Below are 19,322 nucleotides of genomic sequence, written 5' to 3'. Positions count from 1 at the left end.
GTTCCTGTTTGGGTCTACATAAGGCAAATGTCTCCCAGAATGCTCAGTAACAAGCCTGCGCTCTCAGCTGTCATGTGGTATGGAAAAGACCAAGAAGTTCCCCTAATCCCCCAAAGGAGGAAAAGGAAGTTGCAGAGAGTCTGGCTGGGCAGTTGCCAGAGAAGGTTGTCACTGTGGCCATGAGGCTGAGTGACCCAGACAAGGGTCAAACACAAGTCACCACCGGATGCCAGGGGTCTAGTTCCAGCAAGAGCTGAGGGGCCGAGTCTGCAGGAAGGAGTGCTGGGCTCCATGAAATAGAGAACATAGCACAAGTTACACTAATTACAGACTCTAGCATTAAATTTCAGCAACAAAAAGACCCACCACACACACCCAAGAACGAGCAGGAACTCGGGGGTCCCCACTCTCATCCCAATGCTTGAGGGAAGGTAAGCCTCGAAAGCACCAGCCTAGTGAAGAGAAAACTGGTGAGGAGAGCAGGGGAGAAAGGATAAAAGAGTAAGTCACCCCCAAAAGAGGGTCACTGCCAAGATTACTTAAGGTGTCTGACTAGATTGAATTCATGTTCTTTCCTTCACTATCCAGTGGGAGTGAGGGTGAGGCTTGAGAGAAAAATCACGTAAGTTATAGACAACAGTGAAGCTACAGTTTCTTGGCATATCTAAACTTAGTGTGAGTAAATATGTGACTCCAATTCAGATGCTATAAAAGCATTCCATGAAGATTTATGGAGGTTCAAAGCAGGACTTTGTGTTGGATCTAGAAGACAAGAAGCAGAGGCAACCCCAAAAATCATCTAATCTCTGGTGTTTCTGTTTGTGCCTTATTGGAGGGTACCCATGTCCCTCCTCCCCTGGCCCATGACCCACCGAGCTCTGAGAGTTGGTATTAAAAAGATGGTATTGGCTTTGTCAAACACACCATATGGGAATGATAGCCCTTGGCACTATTTTAAAGGGCTATCACCAAGCCATCAGCCCTGATACATGTAGCTCCGAGAAACAGCATGCAGAAATAAGAGCATAGCACATTTGTTTTGTAGTTCAGAAGCCAACTCTTGTTTTATTAAAATGTGTACAAGAGATGGGGAAGGAAAAGGACCAGACTGTACTGTGGCCATGTACACAAAGACATGCACCACATCCCAGCTCTGCTGCCCTTGGCTGTCCCACAGGCAGCTCTCTAGAACTTGAGAGCCTCAAAAGGGGCCTCATGAAGCCCAGATCTTCCCTGGTCAAACTGATGGCATTCGTGTAACTGAAAGTTGGGGAAGACCACCAGGTCAGTGGAGTGGAGAGGTTTTGTATATGGTCTTCTTTGAAGAAACTTACTTCTTGCAAGTCCTGGCATCTTCCAATTGGCTGTCCTAGTAGTGGAGGCGGCATCAGCCTACCAGCAATGGAGGTCTACTCACCCTTCACTGAGTTTTGTCCCTGAAGTCAGAAGCCCTGGCACAGCCAAGTTCACAGGCCAAATCACACTTCAGGCCCACACTGCTTCACGCAATGACACATGTACAGATGGAGATACAGAAACACTTCTCAAGGAGTGCATGAGCATGGTTCATTTCATGTTTCTTTCAATCCAGTCTTTAAAAGGCAGCACCTTGGTGAAGGCGGTGGAGAGCCTGTGGCTACATGTTTTATCATAGCTCCAGCTGACCAGTCCCATCAGATGCCAGCGTGGCTCAGGAGATGCTCGTCCCGGGAAGGACACAGCCGCGATGCCTCCTGTCTCTGCAGTGCAGATATCAGAAGGGGCAGTGGGGTCCTGGCTGGCACAGAACATGTTATCAGTGACACTCACTGGGATGCCATGGTCCTCATGCTGCTCCTCACACAGCAGCGAGTCCACCACACTGACCACCCCGGAGCGCAGTGTGTCGTTCTTGAAGCCAGGGCTCCTCACATCTGCCAGGACATTCCAGCCAGCCACAGTGATGTGTGACTCCTGGAAGGAAGTGCTGAGATCCCGACTGGCAGCGAGGCAGATGGGCTGGACTCGGGTGCTGATACGGGCCTTGTCTAGGAGCTTCAGGATGGCGATGTCAGCATCAAGCAGGATGGGGTCATAGTTGGGATGCAGAATGATAGCAGAAATCTACAAATGCAAGGAACGGGCAGCAATGGTGAGGAGCCGGCTCCATAGTGGACAAGAACAGGCAATGCTTGGGGCTAAATTTTTGGGAGAAAATGTCTAAGAGGCAGCTACAATTATTTGGAGATACTTCACTCAAGAAATCATGGAAAACAACTACTCTACTTCCAGAATTGCAAACTGAAGTGCTTTCTAGGGCCTGGAAGGTGGGATTAAATAAGTGAAGTGGACAGTTGAGGCTGCATGCCCATCTAAGGTGAGCAGTGGCCACGTCACTGCAGTCAGCTACTCCATGCTGAAATGGGACCAGCTTTCTAGTTTTGCCAGAAAATGAATTCCAAATCTTTATCTGAAATATCTTGATGTTAAACAAACAATGCTTGCAAATAAATAAATGATTAAAAATATGTGTCAGCACCATCAAGGCACAAACCCTCACAGGCTAAGTTTTCAACCTCTGGTCCACTGTAAACATTTCATTTACATTCAAGCCAGTAAATAGAGCTATGCTCAGAATATTCCACAAGACTTTTCCACAAAGTCTTCCCTGATTTTCCCAGTCCTTGCTGGTCATGACTTTTGATGGGAGCCTGTAGGAGCACACATCTTGTAAAATGTTTATGTATATGTTCTATTACCTCAATCTCCTTTGAGTATATTGCCTTGGGGCTTCTCTTGTGTCACACTGATTATGATATATTGCTCTGTCTCTCCCACTCAACTGTGGACTTTTCAGAGAAAATGAAACGTGCTCTATTCTTTTCTGTGTCTACTTACAGTGAAAGGCACATTGTGGGGGCTCAACAATAGATGGACAGGCAAGTGGATAGATGGAGAGATGGATGGATGGATGGATGGATGGATAGATGGAGGGATGGATAGATGGATGGATGGATCGATGGCTGGATGGATGGATAGATGGAGGGATGGAGGGATGGATGGATGGATGGATGGAGGGATGGATGGATGAGGGGGTGGATAGATGGAAGGATGGATGAATAGACAGATGGATAGACAGATGGGTGGGGGAATAAAAGAGAAGGAGGAGGTCAAGGAAAGACAGACATATATTGTAAATTTGTTAGGAGTATATCTAGGGTAAAACATCTCTGTCTACCTAGGACAGTGCCCAAATGTAATAGGTGATTAACCTTTTTTTATTCAAAAAATATTTATTGATAATCTACTTTGAGCCAGGCACTGTGCCACACTGTGAGGGTACAATGACAAATCACAACATTCATGGAGCTAACGGTTTCAGGCAGAGCCAGCCATTAAACAAATAATTTCACTAATTTTTAATTTGTTACAATTTATGACATATGCTACCAGGTAACATATGCTACTAGGAGAAGTACATTTTACTCTTAGGTGATTAACTTTTGATGACCACAGTGATAGATGACTTTGCCTCTATCTTGTTTAAAAAATAATCAAGGTGGAATAAAGACTCCACAGTCTTTCTAGGTACCCCCGTCTAGTATCTCAATATGAAATATTGAAAGCTGCTATATGCGAGGCTCTGGGCGGGCTGCTGAGATGCTAAGGGGACAGGGCTTGGCATAATCGCTGCTCTTCCATGCTTGGAGTTTTTTGAGCCAGAGCCCCAGCTTCCAAGTACAAGCCCTCTCTTACCCGTAGGCTCTGGGTGGTCTTCTCATCCCGGTCATCATCCCGGTAGAATTTCCCCAAAACAACTTTCAGATCTGCTGTCTTGATCATGGTGACCTTCCCCAGGTCAGTAACACAGTGGGCAGCCACCACCACAGTGCGCTCATTCACCAGGGCACCGCTGCAGACTAGGAACCACGCTCCCTTGTGTAGGCTGCCATCATGCACTCCGCTGGTCCTCCTATAGATGGCCGCCTGCCACGGCCAGCGCAACCCTTGGGTCTTCGGAGCAGTGACGTTCTCAATTTTCCCGCAGACTATGGAGAAAGTACCAGCTTAGTAAGATAAACTCAGACTTTGCCATCCAAAGGAGAATGTGTCACTTAACCAGAGAGCACAAATCTGGAAAGGTGAACTCTATGGGCATGATGACCACTAAGATAAGTAACCCAGTTTTCTTCTCCCTTTAAATATTAATCAACCCACCCTGACATGGCTGGCTATAAAGTCTAGGGTTTGCAGTCAAATGAAACCTGAGTTCTGATCCCAGGCACTTACTATCAATAGAACTTTGGGCAAGTTGTCTAATCTTTTAGAGCCTCTGCCTTCTTGCCTGTAAAATGGATAGAACAATAATAATGGTCTCACAGAGCTCTTGAGGAGATTAAATGAGATGGTACATGCAAACAAACTCAAAATATCATGACTATCCTCATAGTCATGACCACAATGAACTAAACCATATTGTTCTCCTTTCACAAAGAGGATGGGGAAGGCAGCTTAGTAAATACAGGCCCCTAATCCGGACACTTTCACATATTATCTCAGTACTCATCATCATAACCTTATGATGTAATTAATACCTCATTACATTTTTTAAAAATATTTTCAGTACAGACGGGGTTTCACCATGTTGGCCAGGCTGGTCTCGAGCTCCTGACCTCAAATGACCCACCCACCTTGGCCGCCCAAAGTGCTGAGATTACAGGCGTGAGCCACCGGTGCCCGATCTAATACCTCATTGCTTAATAACAAGTACCCAGTTAGTATCACTGGGTGATGAGTGTAAAAATTGGGGCTTAAACAGGGTAGCCAAGATTATATAACTTGAGGCCCTCTGGCACTTTTAACCCCTTTCCCCACTTGGTGACTTAATGACCATTTTCTCCAAGTAAATATGATAGAATCACCCAAGAACATATGCCTCTAAGATTTAGTGAGTCAATTTCTCTTGGGTAGTAAGGTTAAGCCAAAGGAAAAAAAAAAAAAAGCTCTAACTATGGAATTTCAGATATCACCAAACTAGAGAAAGCACTGGAGATGCTTTCCCAAAAAGTAGGGTTAATGGTTTTCCTCAGGCAGCCATGAAAGATGGAGCATGCTCAAGCCCAAGAATGAGCCTTGACTCACTAGGGATGCAGGATGGTGCCTGCCCACTCCACTTCCCAGTCCTCAGACATGTCCTCCGGCTGCTGCCCAGGCGGCGGTAGAAGGGTGAGATGCACTCATACTGGAGCTGGGTATGCAGATGTTGGTATCCCATGGGCAGATCTCCAAAGGGAAGGGCTGGCTTCTTGGTAGGGGCACTCTGCAGTTTCTGCTTGCTGAAGGCCGCTGAGTATAGCTGGTGTAATGGTGTCTCCCTGGGTCAGGAAACATGGGCCCAGAGAAACAGCAGGGTGAGAGAAAGTCATTGTGGCCTCTTTAGCATTCATGCCATGTCCCATGTAGATATTTGGTTACAGAAACAGAAAAAATCTCTGTCTCTGTCTCTCTCTATCTCTCTCTCTCTGTCTGTCTGTCTTTTGAGGCAGGGTCTCCCTCTGTCCCTCACTCCAGGATGGAGTGTAATGATGCGATCTTGGCTCACTGCAACCTCCACTTCCTGGGTTCAAGCAATTCTTGTGCCTCAGCCTCCTGAATAGCTGAGATTACAGATATGCAACACCACACCCAGCTAATTTTTGTATTTGTAGTAGAGATGGGTTTTCATCATGTTGTCCAGGCAGATCTTGAACTCCTGGGCTCAAGCAATCCACCCGCCTTGGCCTCCCAAAGTGCTGGGATTACAGGTGTGAGCTACTCCGCCCAGCCAAAAATGGCTATCTCATTCCGTGTCTCTCTGTTTCTTTCTGTCTGTTTCTCTCTCTCTCTCGCTCTGACACACACACACACACATACACACACACACACTTTGCCTCTCCCACTGAGCAAATTCTCTTGTATACTTCAATCTTCATTTTATGTCTCCATGTCTATTACTGGCATGATTCCAGCTGCTTAAGATTTTAACCAAAGAGAATAATACCTGGCATAATAGCTGCTATCCAAAGGTACATTATACATGCACACACAAAGAAATTAATTGCAACATTAAACAGAAAAGGGAGTTAATTTGAATGAGAGAAATGTAGGCATTTTTTTCCTCCAAACATTATCATAATGGGGCAATATTAGGAATTGACTCAAACTAAACTGTGTTGATACAGTAGCTTGATTTAGCAATTAGCAGGTGTAATTAGTACACCTCAGAGAATAGAACTTTCTCTCAGGGCACATTGATCGGGAGAAATATGAAGCATTGTGTATAAATGGGAAAAGGGGATATTAAATGAGCCCTGAAGTTGGAGGACCCAGAGACCACTCAGGGATTCTTGGGGAAGATGTGCACAGAATCTGCAGGTTGTGTTCATTTTATGTTGGCACCTAATGACTGTCACCTGAAAAGCTGAAATTCCTTTAGGAATCTATGTTTTCATCCCTGTTTAATGAATGGACAAAGGAAGTGCAGAGAGGCAAGGGGAAGTACGCAGAGGCACGCAGTAAAGAAACTTGGTACCCAAGGCAGTGCTTACCAGTCACAATTTCCACCCTGGTGTCCCCCCAATACCAATATATCATCATAAGAAATCTATTTCATATACGGTGCTTGGCTCAGAGCAAATATTCCAATCCTCTTGATTTCATTCAACAAATCTTTAGCTCATGTTTATAATGAGGTCTATAGCTCAGGGAGCTCCTGAACTTGCAAATAAGCTCCTCCCTTGGCCATGGAAGGTCTACACTGTCGTTGGGGGCTTCTGGATGAGGAGTTGGCTGCTGGAGATAGGGATACCCTCCACTTCAGCTGCCTGTCTTCCCAACAGATACTTAAAACCAAGTTTCAGCCTTGCTTTTTCATTTACTTGAGAAACCCGGCACTTTGCCACCTAACCTCCCATTAATATTGCTTTAAAAATAGGAAGCCCAGTAGTCTTTTTGAATAGTGCAGGGGCCCGTCTACAGTATGTGTCTTTGGGAAGAACAGGTTGATCCCACTTAGTGGAGAGTCCGGCCCAGGGAAATCACACAGATCAGGAAAGAGGGCAGAATTTGAATTTCACTGCCACCGTTTCCAAGGAAATGTCTTGCCCCTGAAAGGAAAAAGACAAAAATGGAAGGAGACAGCCTGAGGAGGGGTGAAAGACTGATGGATATTCTGACTTATGAATATTCCAGGGAACTTAGCTATAGTCAATTTCAGTCACCGGAATTCGCTGTTACTATTTCTAACAATAGGCGAGAAATCACTGTCTGATGAATTATGTGTGCAAGGTACTTTGCTACAGTCTTTACATAAGACTCAAAGTATAGTGCATACGGGAGCAGACCAGGAAGCCAGATACTGAATTTACATCCTGGCTTTGCCACTCTAGCAATGTGACGTTGGACAAGTTACTTAACTTCTCTGAGCTTCAGTTTACCCCTCTGTAATATAAACGGTAATAAAATGGTGATAACAAAAATACCTACCTCAGAGGTTATAGTGAGGATTAAATGAACTAATGCATGAAAATACTCAGAAGAGCAACTGGCACAGAGCAAACATACAATAAATGTTAGCTATTAGTATTGCATATAATCCTTAAAACAATCCCCAGAGACAGATTGCTATGATTATCCCTACTTTTCAAAAGAAAAAACTAAGGCTCAGCAGGTTTAGGAACTTGCCCAAGAATACCCAGCACTAAAGACAGAGGCAGACTCAGGTCTTGAACCTTTGTTTGTCAATCCAATTCATTCATTCGATAAATACTTACTGAGTGCCTACTATGTGGCAGGTACTGTTTTAGGTACTAGAACTTTCAGCATGAACAAAACAGATAATGTTCCTGCATGTGTAACTTTCACATTTTGGGGAGGGTGAGGTTGACAGAAATTGAACAAATAAACCCTTAAAAAATATGTAAGACAACAGGTGGAGAGAGATGCTAAGATAAAAACAGAAACAGAGTACAGGCTAGAGAATTCTGGGTAAAGGGGTCCACTAGACAGTCAGGGTAAAGATAGGATTGCTATCTTTAAAAGGATATTTAGGGAAGATCTCTTTCTGTTAGGCAAAAACTGAGCAGAGAACTGAAGGAAGTGAGGCAATAAGCCTGAGATCTTGTGGAAGCAGGTTCCAGACAGAAGGAGCCACAGTGTAGTTTCCAAAGCAGAACTGTGCTTGGAGTGATGGAGGAAAATCAAGGAGGCCCATGTAGCTGAGTGGAGAGAGTGAGGAAGAGAATGTAGAAGAAATGAGTAGAAAGGGGCTACTCCCTCCCAACCAGGTGGACCCCACCTTTTTCTTCCCAGGAGGAAGGCTGAGCATACCAGAGGGCTCACATCCTTCTGCATGGCTGGTCATTTGTCTTTAGTTCCTGGGCTCCCCCAGCCTGCCTCATCTCACTGGTTACCTCCAAGCATGTCTTCCTAAATTACAGCTGACTGTGTTTAACAGAAATGTCATCTTCCTAGAAGCTGCCATAACAAGTACATAGTAATTTCAGGAAGACTCAAGGATTCAAGTCCATTTTCTCAAAGATCATCTGAAAGTCTTGCTTTCCACCGGTCATCTACTTTCCCACGATCCAGTGAAATTTGTACATCTTCCAACAGTTGCTACCTCTTGGCTAAAGGCAGCTGGCTAATAAGCCTCCATCTAACAAGCCCTATTATTTCATGACCAGTTAGCACTAAATGTCCCTAAGAAACCTCAAACTGACTATCTTTGGCCAAACACAAGTGGGAAAGGGGAATGGAAGGGGAAATACTCATTAGCCTTCAGGGCAGAGTGCAGGTGTTTCGACCTCACCTTGACTGAACCTGCATTGGAAGAACTCTCCTTCTCACCAGGTCTGAAATCTTTGGTTCTCGGCAGGCTAGAAATAAAAAAGACAATGCTGCACGATCCTTTTCCATATTCACTGTTCACATCATTCAGTTCAGATTCATACCTGACCCCCACTTCTGGACACCAGGTGCCCATTCCCCAGGCTCTCAGAGGCAAGACATGTCAGCCAAGCTTGAACATCTCACTTTACAAAAGAGCTTGCTGCATTTCATCTTGATTGACAGCACCCTCTGAAGAATCCAAGAAGAGCAGATGCCTCTGAAAGGCTGCCCCACCTGAGTGATTTGGGACAATGGCATCATAGATTAGGATCATCTGTTCATGTGAATGTAATTAGCAAACTTGATCAAAATGGAATAAAAGTCAAAGTGAAGGTTCTAAAACATAGCCCACATGGGGAATTAGAAGGTTCTCTTTTGACACCAGACAGCAGTGTCAACCATAGATAAGTCTTGGAAAACTGATTCCTCCGTGTTCTTTCTCTGCTGTTAAGGCCCCTAACAATCACTTGAGGGCAATTCAAAGCCCAGTTTAATTTTGTTGAAGTCTCTCTTTCTTCACGAATGAAAAGGAATCCTTCCCATCTCACTTTCCCAATCAGGCAGCCAACATTCATCTAATTAGCAACTTAGAGAACTTTGGTTGTATTAATTTGTAAGAGAAGACTGGACAAAAATCTCCAAGGACATATGTGACACCGTTCCCATACTTAATGAAATAAAAATCAGAATTTGTGCTGGTGGGGATGAAGGTCGCTTCTGGCTAAAGTCTAAAGTGATTTATTCCTTTCACAAACCATTCCTTTTCATTCCTTTTCCCATGATTCAGGTTGTTGACAAACACCCAGAAGGCAAAGTGGAGGATTAAGACAATTATCTGGATAATCTAGGACAAGGACATGTTTTCTTCCCAGTAAACAGCCAGATCATTGTGGCCTGCCCCCAAATAGAGAGGCTGTTAACCTGAAGCAACTAGTGAATCAATTCAGTGAGAAACTAAGCATCCCCACTGCCAATGAGGAAGGTTCAAACTTCTCTATACAATATTCCACTTTTCTGTCCAACCTACATATTTAAGTTTACCCTTTGATTCCCAGATTGCCTCACTTTGAGTTTACCATGATGACTTCACTTCTGCCTACACCTCTTTTCTTTTCTGCTGTCTTCCATCTGGAATACCATCCCAACTCCTCTTCACATCTACAAATCCTCTCCAACTTTCCAGATTGGCTCCAGTACTACTGGATTCATGCAATTGTCCCTATTTCAGGAAGGCTGATCTCTCCTTTTGCTGAACTTACACCACTCATCTCTTCCTATAACTATCCCTTGAATGCACAAGGGTTTACTCTCTGTCTTTGTTTTTAAACATCTTAACATCTTCAATCCTCCCCCTCCATAGGCTGGCAGGGATGATGTGTCTATTTTGTTCTTTTATTTCTCACATCAACTTAATATTGCATAGAAAGTAGATAAGTGGAGCTACGTAAATGCTTATACATTGCCTCAATTCTATACTTGGATTTGCATATATTAAACTCAGCCCTGTCATCTTTCCTAAACTGCTCTGATAACTACATTCCTCTTCTTGATCACCTCAAGGTGTTGTGATTAGGGAAAGCAGGTCCTCTTGAGGTCAAAAAAAAAGAAGCAAATGTTTTTAGGATAGTTTCCAACCTCAGAGTTATATATGGCTTCAGAAAGGACTTAAGAGAGAAAGGCATTTTTCCAGGGGCTTAAAAACATGCAAAGGAGCTACCAAAAAGTCTAGCAACTTCATCAATGTCTGTAGACTTCAGAAACAATTATAAGTTACCTTTTATGCAGATGGGCTGTTTCCCTGACCACTCTCCATTCTGCTGGCAAGTTCTTTTCTCATTGCCACTAAGAACATAGGAGTTGTTACAAAAGAAAGACACAACGGTGCCAATTTTAGCATGGCGTCCATTGATAAGCCCAGGGCCCCCTGTTATTTTCTGGTACCCATTGACTGGGCCCCCAGGGTCTGAGCAGTTTCTTTCTTCAAGGACTAAAAGAAAGTAAAAGAAAAGGAGAATTGTTAAAAGTCTGAGTTATTCCATTTTAGAATAGAATCTTTCATGTTTCATTGAACTAAAAATACAATGATATAGGATCTGGTGCTCAAAAGAATTACTAAAATAAATCTCATAATAGAAAATTCATGTATTAGACATGTATTTCCCTTGTTTTCATAATTTATTCTTAAATTGAAAAATCTCATTCTATATATAAATAAATTTGATGCCAAATCTGGCTCTTATATCATCTTGTCCGTTTCTTTCTCAAACTGTAGGGACTAGGCAGCACTGAGTAAAATAAATATCTCACCTAAATTTTATTATCGGTATACAAGGATTATTGTTTTTCAGTGTTGTTGTATTATCTCCTTCATTCTTTAAAGCTTGGGCAATTTAAAACTATTCCATTTCCTATTTGTATTGTACCCAGAAAGTAGAGCTGCTTAGAAATAAGAGTACATACATAAAGTGAATTTAGATTTTATATTTAATCTCTAGGAAAATAAGTGTATTCAAAGTTATAGTTAAAAATACTACAGAACAATATAATTGTAGAGATACAACAAATTTCCCTTGATCTCCAAATATAACTTTCCATCTAAGTATTTGATATTCATTACAGAGGTATTTCTATTCTTTGACTCCTGTTGAATGGCTATTAAAGTAGAAATGGCATCAGCAGCTATTCTGAGCACTAAACAGGATTTTTAGATATATTCTGGAAATATTCTATCAGATAGGTAACATATTTCTCTCAAATAGATTATGACACTGTACTGAATATGACTTGCCTAAGGAAGCCGAGCTCCAATAGAATTCAAACTTTGACTACTTGATTTGGGTACCAATCACTCTATCAGCCTATCAGCCTCCCTACTTTCTTTTCTATTTTCTTTCTTTCTTTTTTTTTTTTTTTTTCAACTTTGAGACATGGTCTCACTCTGTCACCCAGGCTGGAGTGCAGTGGCGCAATCTCGGCTCACTGCAAACTCCATCCCCTGGGCTCAAGTGATCCTCCCACCTTAGGCTACTGAGTAGCTGGGACCACAGGCGCACACCAGCTAATTTTTGTATTTTTAGTAGAGATGGGGTTTCACCATGTTGCCCAGGTTGGTCTTGAACTCCTAAGCTCAAGCTGTCTTCCCACCTTGGCCTCCCAAAGTGCTGGGATCACAGGTGTAAATCACCACAACTGACCTTAATTTCTTTTTTTTAATATAAATAATTTCAACTTTTATTTTAGATTCAGGGTGTACATGTGCAGAATTATTACTTGAGTATATTGCATTATGCTGAGCTTTGGGGTACAATTGATCCTGTCACACAGGCATTGATCATAATATCCAGTAGTTTTCAACCCTTGCCACCTTTTCTGTCTCCTCTTCTAGTAGACTCCCTGGTTTCCTTAAAATCATTTATTCTAACACACAGAAAGGCTCATCCCTATAAAACAGTCTCTGTGCAATGCAACTGTGCTTTTTTTTTCCTTCCTTCTTTTTATTTTTATTTTATTTTAAGTTCTGGATACAGGTGCAGGATGTTCAGGTTTCTTACATAGGTAAACGTGTGCCATGGTGGTTTGCTGCACCTATCAATCCATCACCTAGGTATTAAGCCCCACATGCATTAGCTATTTATCCTGATGCTCTCCCTCCCCTCACAACCCCCTGACAGGCCCCAGTGTGTGTTATTCCCCTCCCTGTGTCCCTGTGTTCTCATCATTCAGCTCCCACTTATGAGTGAGAACATCCAGTGTTTGGTTTTCTGTTCCTGCATTAATTTGCTGAGGATAATGGCTTCTAGCTTCATCCATGTCCCTGCAATGGATATGATTTTGTTCCTTTTTATGGCTGCATAGTATTCCATGGTGTATTATGTACCACATTTTCTTTATCAAGTCTATCATTGATGGTCATTTGGGTTGATTCCATGTCTTTGCTATTGTGAGCAGTGATGCAATGAACATACATGTGCATGTATCTTTATAATAGATTTATATTCTTTTGGGTATATACCCAGTAATGGGATTGCTGGGTCAAATGGTATTTCTGGTTCTAGATCTTTGAGGAATCACCAAATTAGTTCAATCACCTTGAAATAATTTACATTCCACCAGCAGTGTAAAAGTGTTCCTATTTCTCCACAGCCTTGGCAGCATCTGTTGTTTCTTGACTTTTAAATACTCGCCATTGCGACTGGCATGAGATAGTATCTCGTTGTGGTTATTTACATTTCTCTAATGGTCAGTGATGTTGAGCTTTCTTCAAATGTTTGTTGGCTGCTTAAATGTCTTTAAAATTTATAAGGAAGCAAAAAATACCCCATATAGCCAAGACAATCCTAAGCAAAAAGAACAAAGCTGGAGGCATCATGCTAACTGACTTCAAATTATACTATGAGGTTATAGTAACCAAAACAGCATGGTACTGGTACAAAAGCAGTACCTTTGAGAAGTGTCTGTTCATGTCCTTGGCCCCCTTTCTAATGGGATTGTTTTTTTTTTTTTTCTTGTAAAGTTATTTAATTTCCTTGTAGACTCTGGATATTAGACCTTTGTCAGTTGGATAGGTTCCAAAAATTTTCTCCCATTCTGTAGGTTGTGTGTTCACTCTGATGATAGTTTATTTTGCTGTGCAGAAGCTCTGTAGTTTAATTAGATCCAATTTGTCAATTTTTGTTTTTGTTTCAATTGCTTTTGACATTTTTGTCATGAAATCTTTGCCTGTGCCTATGTTGTATGGTATTGCCTAGATTTTCTTCTAGGGTTTTTATAGCTTTGGATTTTACATTTCAGTCATTTTTCCATCTTGAGTTAATTTTTGTATAAAGTGTAAAGAATGGGTCCAGGTTCAATTTTCTGCATATGCCTAGCCAGTTCTCCCAGTACCATGTATTAAACAGGGAATCCTTTCCTCATTGCTTGTTTTTGTCAGGTTTGTCGAAGATCAGATGGTTGTAGATGTGTGGTCTTATTTCTGAGGTCTCTGTTCTGTTCCATTGGTCTATGTGTCTGTTTTTATACCAGTATCACGCTGTTTTGGTTACTGTAGCCTTGTATAGTATGAAGTTGGTTAGTGTGATGCCTTCAGCTTCATTCTTTTTGCTTAGGATTGTCTTGACTATATAGGCTGTTTTTTGTTTCCTTGTGAATTTTAAAATAGTTTTTTCTAATTCTGTGAAGAATGTCGATGCTAGTTTGATGGGAATATCATTGAATCTATAAATTACTTTGGGCAGTATGGCCATTTTCACAATATTGATTTTTCCTATCCATGAGCATGGAATGTTTTTCCATTTGTTTGTGTCCTCTCTGATTTCCTTGAGCAGTGGTTTGTAGTTCTCCTTGAAAAGATCTTTCACTTCCCTTGTTAGCTGTATTCCTAGGTATTTTATTCTCTTTGTGGCAATTGTGAATGGGAGTTCCTTCATGATTTGACTCTCTGCCTGTCTGTTGTTGATGTATAGGAATGCTTATGATTTTCGTATATTGATTTTGTGTCCTGAGACTTTGCTGAAGTTGCTTATCAGCTTAAGAAGCTTTTGGTCTGAGATGGTGGGGTTTTCTAGATATAGGATCATGCCATTCACAAACAAAGAAAATTTGACTTCCTCTCTTCCTGTCTGAATACACTTTATTTCTTTCTCTTGCCTGATTGCCCTGGCCCGAACTTCCAGTACTATGTTGAATAGGAGTGATGAGAGAGGGCATCCTTGTCTTGTGCCAGTTTTCAATGGTAATGCTTCCAGCTTTTGTCCATTCAGTATGATATTGGCTGTGGGTTTGTCATAAATGGCTCTTATTTTGAGGTATGTTCCTTCAATACCTAGTTTATTGAGTTTTTAACATGAAGGGATGTTGAATTTTATCGAAGGCTTTTCTGTGTCTGTTTAGATAATCGAGCTTTTTTCATCTTTAGTTCTGTTTATGTGATGAATTATGTTTATTGATTTGCACATGTTGAACCAGCCTTGCATCCTGAGGATAAAGCCAACTTGATCGTGGTGGATAAGCTTTTTGATGTGCTGCTGGATTTGGTTTGCCAGTATTTTATTGAGGATTTTTGCATTGATGTTTATCAGGGATATTGGCCTGAAGTTTTGTTTTTTTGTTGCATCTCTGACAGGTTTTGTTATCAGGATGATGCTGGCCTCATAAAATAAGTTAGGGAGAAGTCCCTCCTTTTCCATTGTTTTAAATAGTTTCAGAAGAAATGGTACCAGATCCTCCCTGTACCTCTGGTAAAATTCAGCCATAAATCCATCTGGTCCTGGGTTTCTTTTGATTGGCAGGCTATTAATTACTACCTCAATTTCAGAACTAGTTATTGGTCTATTCAGGGATTCAAATTCTTCCTGGTTCAGTCCTGGGAGGGTGTATGTGTCCAGGAATTTATCCATTTATCCTAGATTTTCTAGTTTATTTGCATAGAGGTGTTTATAGCATTCTCTGATAATTGTTTGCATTTCTGTGGGGTTAGTGGTGATATCCCCTTTATTATTTTATATTGTGTCTATTTGATTCTTTAATTAGTCTCTCTTTTCTTCTTTATTAATCTAGCTAGCTATCTATTTTATAAATTTTTATTCAAAAAACCGGCTCCTGGATTCATTGATTTTTGGAAAGTTTTTTGTGTCTCTATCTCCTTCAGTTCTGCTCTGATCTTGCTTATTTCTTGTCTTCTGCTAGCTTTGGAGTTTGTTTGCTCTTAGTTCTCTAGTTATTTTAGTTGTGATGCTAGGATATCAATTGGAGATCTGTGTAGCTTTTTCATGTGGGCATTTAGTGCTATAAATTTTCCTCGTAACATTGTTTTAGCTGCATCCCAGTGATTCTGGTATGTTGTCTGTTTGTTCTCATTGGTTTCAAAGAACTTCTTGATTTCTGCCTTAATTTCATTATTTACCCAGGAGTCATTCAGGAGCAGGTTGTTCAATTTCCATATAATTGTGTGGTTGAGTGAGTTTCTTAATCTTGCATTCTAATTTAATTGTGCTGTGGTCTGGGAGACAGTTTGTTATTATTTCAGTCCTTTTGCATTTGCTGAGAAGTGTTTTACTTCCAATTATATGATCAATTTTAGAGTAAGTGCTATGTGGCACCAAGAAGAATGTTTATTCTTTTGTTTTTGGGTGGAGAGTTCTGCAGATATCTATCAGGTCCACTTGGTCCAGAGCTGAGTTCAAGTCCTGAATATCTTTGTTAATTTTCTGTCTTGACGAGCTAATATTGACAATGGGGTGTTAAAGTCTCCCACTGTTTTTGTATGGGAGTCTAAGTCTCTTTTTTGGTCTCTAAGAACTTGTTTTATGAATCTGAGTGCTCCTGTATTGGGCATATATATGTTTAGTATAGTAAGCTCTTCTTGCTTAATTGAACCCTTTATAATTATATAATGCCCTTCTTTATCTTTTTTGATATTGTTGGTTTAAAGTCTGTTTTGTCAGAAACTAGCATTGCAGCCCCTGCTTTTTTCTGCTTTCTATTTGCTTGGTAATTTTTCCTCCATCCCTTTTTTTTTTTTTTTTGAGATGGAGTCTCGCTGTGTCACCCAGGCTGGAGTGCAGTGGTGTGATCTCGGCTCACTGCCAGCTCCGCCTCCCAGATTCACACTATTCTCCTGCCTCAGCCTCCTGAGTAGCTGGGACTACAGCCACCCACTACCATGCTCGGCTAATATTTTTGGAGACAGGGTTTCACTGTGTTAGCCAGGATGGTCTCGATCTCCTGACCTCATGATCTGCCTGCCTCGGCCTCCCAAAGTCCTGGGATTACAGGCGTGAGCCACCGTGCCCGGCCTTCCTCCATCCGTTTATTTTGAGCCTTTGTGTGTCTTTGCATGTGAGATGGGTCTCTTGAACACAGCACACCAATGGGTCTTCACTCTTTATCCAGCTTGCTATTCTGTGTCTTTTAATTGGGGCATTTAGCCTATTTACATTTAAGGTTAAGATCGTTATGTGTAAATTTGATCCTGTCATCATGATGCTCGCTGGTTATTTTGCAGACTTGTTAATGTAGTTGTTTCATAGTGCCTTGGTCTGTGTACTTCAGTGTGTTTTTGTAGTGGCTGGTGACGTTTTTCCTTTCACTATTCAGTGCTTCCTTCAGGAGCTCTTGCAAGGCAGGCCTTGTGGTGACAAATTCCCTCAGCATTTGCTTGTCTGAGAGGGATTTTATTTCTCCTTTGCTTATGAAGCTTAGTTTGCCTGGATATGAAATTCTGGGTTAGAAATTCTTTTCTTTAAGAATGTTAAATATTGGCCCCTAATCTCTTCTGGCTTGTAGGTTTCTCCTGAGATATCCACTGTTAGTTTGATGGCATTCCCTTTGTAGGTGATCTTGCCTTTCTCTCTGGCTGCCCTTAACATTTTTTCCTTCATTTCAACCTTGGAAAATCTGAGGATTATGTGTCTTGGATTTGATATTCTTATGGAATATCTTGCTGGGGTTCTCTGGATTTCCTGAATTTGAATGTTAGCCTGTCTTTCTAGGTTGGGGAAGTTCTCCTAGATGACATCCTGAAGTATGTTTTCTAGCAGGGTTCCATTCTCCCTGTCTCTTTCAGGTACCCCAATCAGTTGCAGGTTTGGTCTTTTTACATAATCCCATAGTTCTCAGAGGTTTGGTTCATTCCTTTTCATTTTTTTTCTCTAATCTTGCCTGCCTGTCTTATTTCAGCAGGATAGTTTTCATGTTCTGAGATTCTCTCCTCCGTTTTGTCTGTTCAGCTATTGATACTTGTGGTTGCATTGTTAAGTTCTTGTGTTGTGTTTTTCAGCTCCATCAGGTCATTTATGTTCCTCTCTAAACTGATTATTCTGTTTCAGCAGGATAGTTTTCATGTTCTGAGATTCTCTCCTCCGTTTTGTCTATTCAGCTATTGATACTTGTGGTTGCATTGTGAAGTTCTTGTGTTGTGTTTTTCAGCTCCATCAGGTCATTTATGTTCCTCTCTAAACTGATTATTCTGGTTAACAGCTCCTGTAGTGTTTTATCATTATTCTTAGCTTCTTTGCATTGGGTTAGAACATACTCCTTTAGCTCAGCAAAGTTCATTATTACCCACCTTTTGAAGCCTACTTCTGTCAATTCATCCATCTCAGCCTCAGCCCAGTTCTGTGCCATTGCTGGAGAGGTGTTGCAATCATTTGGAAGAGAAGAGACACTCTGGCTTTTTTAATTTTCAGCACTTTTACGTTGATTTTTTCTCATCTTCATGGGTTTATCTACCTTCAATCTTTGAGGCTGCTGACCTTTGGATGAGATTTTTGTGGGGTCTTTTTTGTTGATGTTGTTGTTGCTTTCTGTTTTTCTTTTAACAGCCAGGCTGCTCTTCTGCAGGGCTGCTGCAGTTTGCTGGAGGTCCACTCCAGACTCTATTCACCTGGGTCCCTCCCACACCTGGAGATATCACCAGTGGAGGCTGCAGCAAAGCAAAGATGGCTGCCTGCTCCTTCCTCCAGGAGCTCCATCCCACAGGGGCACCAAACTGATGTCAGCTGGAACTCTCCTGTATGAGGTGTCTGGCCATCCCTGTTGGGAGGTTCCACCCAGTCAGGAGGCACTGGATCAGGGACCTGCTTAATGAAGCAATCTGGCTGCCCCTTGGCAGAGCAGGTGCACTGCACTGGGGGAAATCCCACTCGTCTGGACTACCGGCCACCTCAGAGCCAGCAAGCAGGAAAGACTAAGTGTGTTGAACAGGAGATCATGACCACCTCCCCACAGGGGCTCTGTCCCAGGAAGATTGGGGTTCTGTCCATAAATCCCTGGCTGGAGTTGCTGGAATTCCTGCAGGGAGGTGCCACCCAGTGAGGAGGGATGGATCCAGGTCCCACCTAAAGAAGCAGTCTGGCCACAATCTGCCACAGCCACTGTGCTGCACTGTGAGGAATTCTTCTCTGTCCAAACCGTCCAATCTTTCTGGACCAGTGGGGAAAAATGGCCAACTGAAACCGCAGTGATGGCTGCCTCCCCTCCCCCTGGGAACTTGGTCATCTTAGGCAGTCTCCAGCCTGCTGCCACTGGCCACAACCCAAGCAGCCTTCGAGAGACTGCACAGCTCTGTGCTTGAGACCAAAGGCCCTGGTGGCATGGGCTCACAAGGGGATCTCCTCATCCGTGGGTTGCACAGATCCATGGCAAAATTGTGGTTTCCCTGGCAGGGTAGCACATCACTCACCACCTCCTTTGGCTGGGGTAGGAGTTTGCCTTACTCCATGCAGCTCCCGGCTGGGCCATCACTCCACTCTGCTTTTCCTTGCTTTCCATGGGTCATGACAACCACCTAGTCAGTCTCAATGAGAGAACCTGGATACCTCAGCTGAAAGTGCAGGATTCATTTGCCGTTTTCATTTTTCTCAGTGGGAGCCACAGACTAGAGCTGCTTCTATTCAGCCATCTTGGCCCCCACAATT

At 42.3% G+C, this 19,322-nt stretch overlaps 1 protein-coding gene across 2 annotated transcripts in view; it reads right to left on the bottom strand.

The window, feature by feature from the left end:
- Nucleotides 1-1,033: 1,033 nt before the first annotated feature.
- Nucleotides 1,034-19,322, bottom strand: part of PAMR1 (peptidase domain containing associated with muscle regeneration 1) — a 97,555-nt gene continuing 79,266 nt past the window's right edge. For both annotated transcript variants that reach the window (XM_054440811.2, XM_054440812.2), the window contains 5 exons: nt 10,682-10,894; nt 8,828-8,894; nt 5,122-5,354; nt 3,736-4,028; nt 1,034-2,103 (listed from right to left, as the gene is read on the bottom strand). In XM_054440811.2, the coding sequence (XP_054296786.1) occupies nt 1,567-2,103; nt 3,736-4,028; nt 5,122-5,354; nt 8,828-8,894; nt 10,682-10,894 (1,343 nt within the window). In that variant the 3' untranslated portion in view covers nt 1,034-1,566. The remainder of the gene's footprint in view (nt 2,104-3,735; nt 4,029-5,121; nt 5,355-8,827; nt 8,895-10,681; nt 10,895-19,322) is intronic.

Source organism: Pongo pygmaeus, chromosome 9 (assembly GCF_028885625.2).
Source record: "Pongo pygmaeus isolate AG05252 chromosome 9, NHGRI_mPonPyg2-v2.0_pri, whole genome shotgun sequence".
Classification (NCBI taxonomy): domain Eukaryota; kingdom Metazoa; phylum Chordata; class Mammalia; order Primates; family Hominidae; genus Pongo; species Pongo pygmaeus.
The sequence above is the reverse complement of the archived record's forward strand: the minus strand, read 5'-3'. Positions and strand labels throughout refer to the sequence as shown.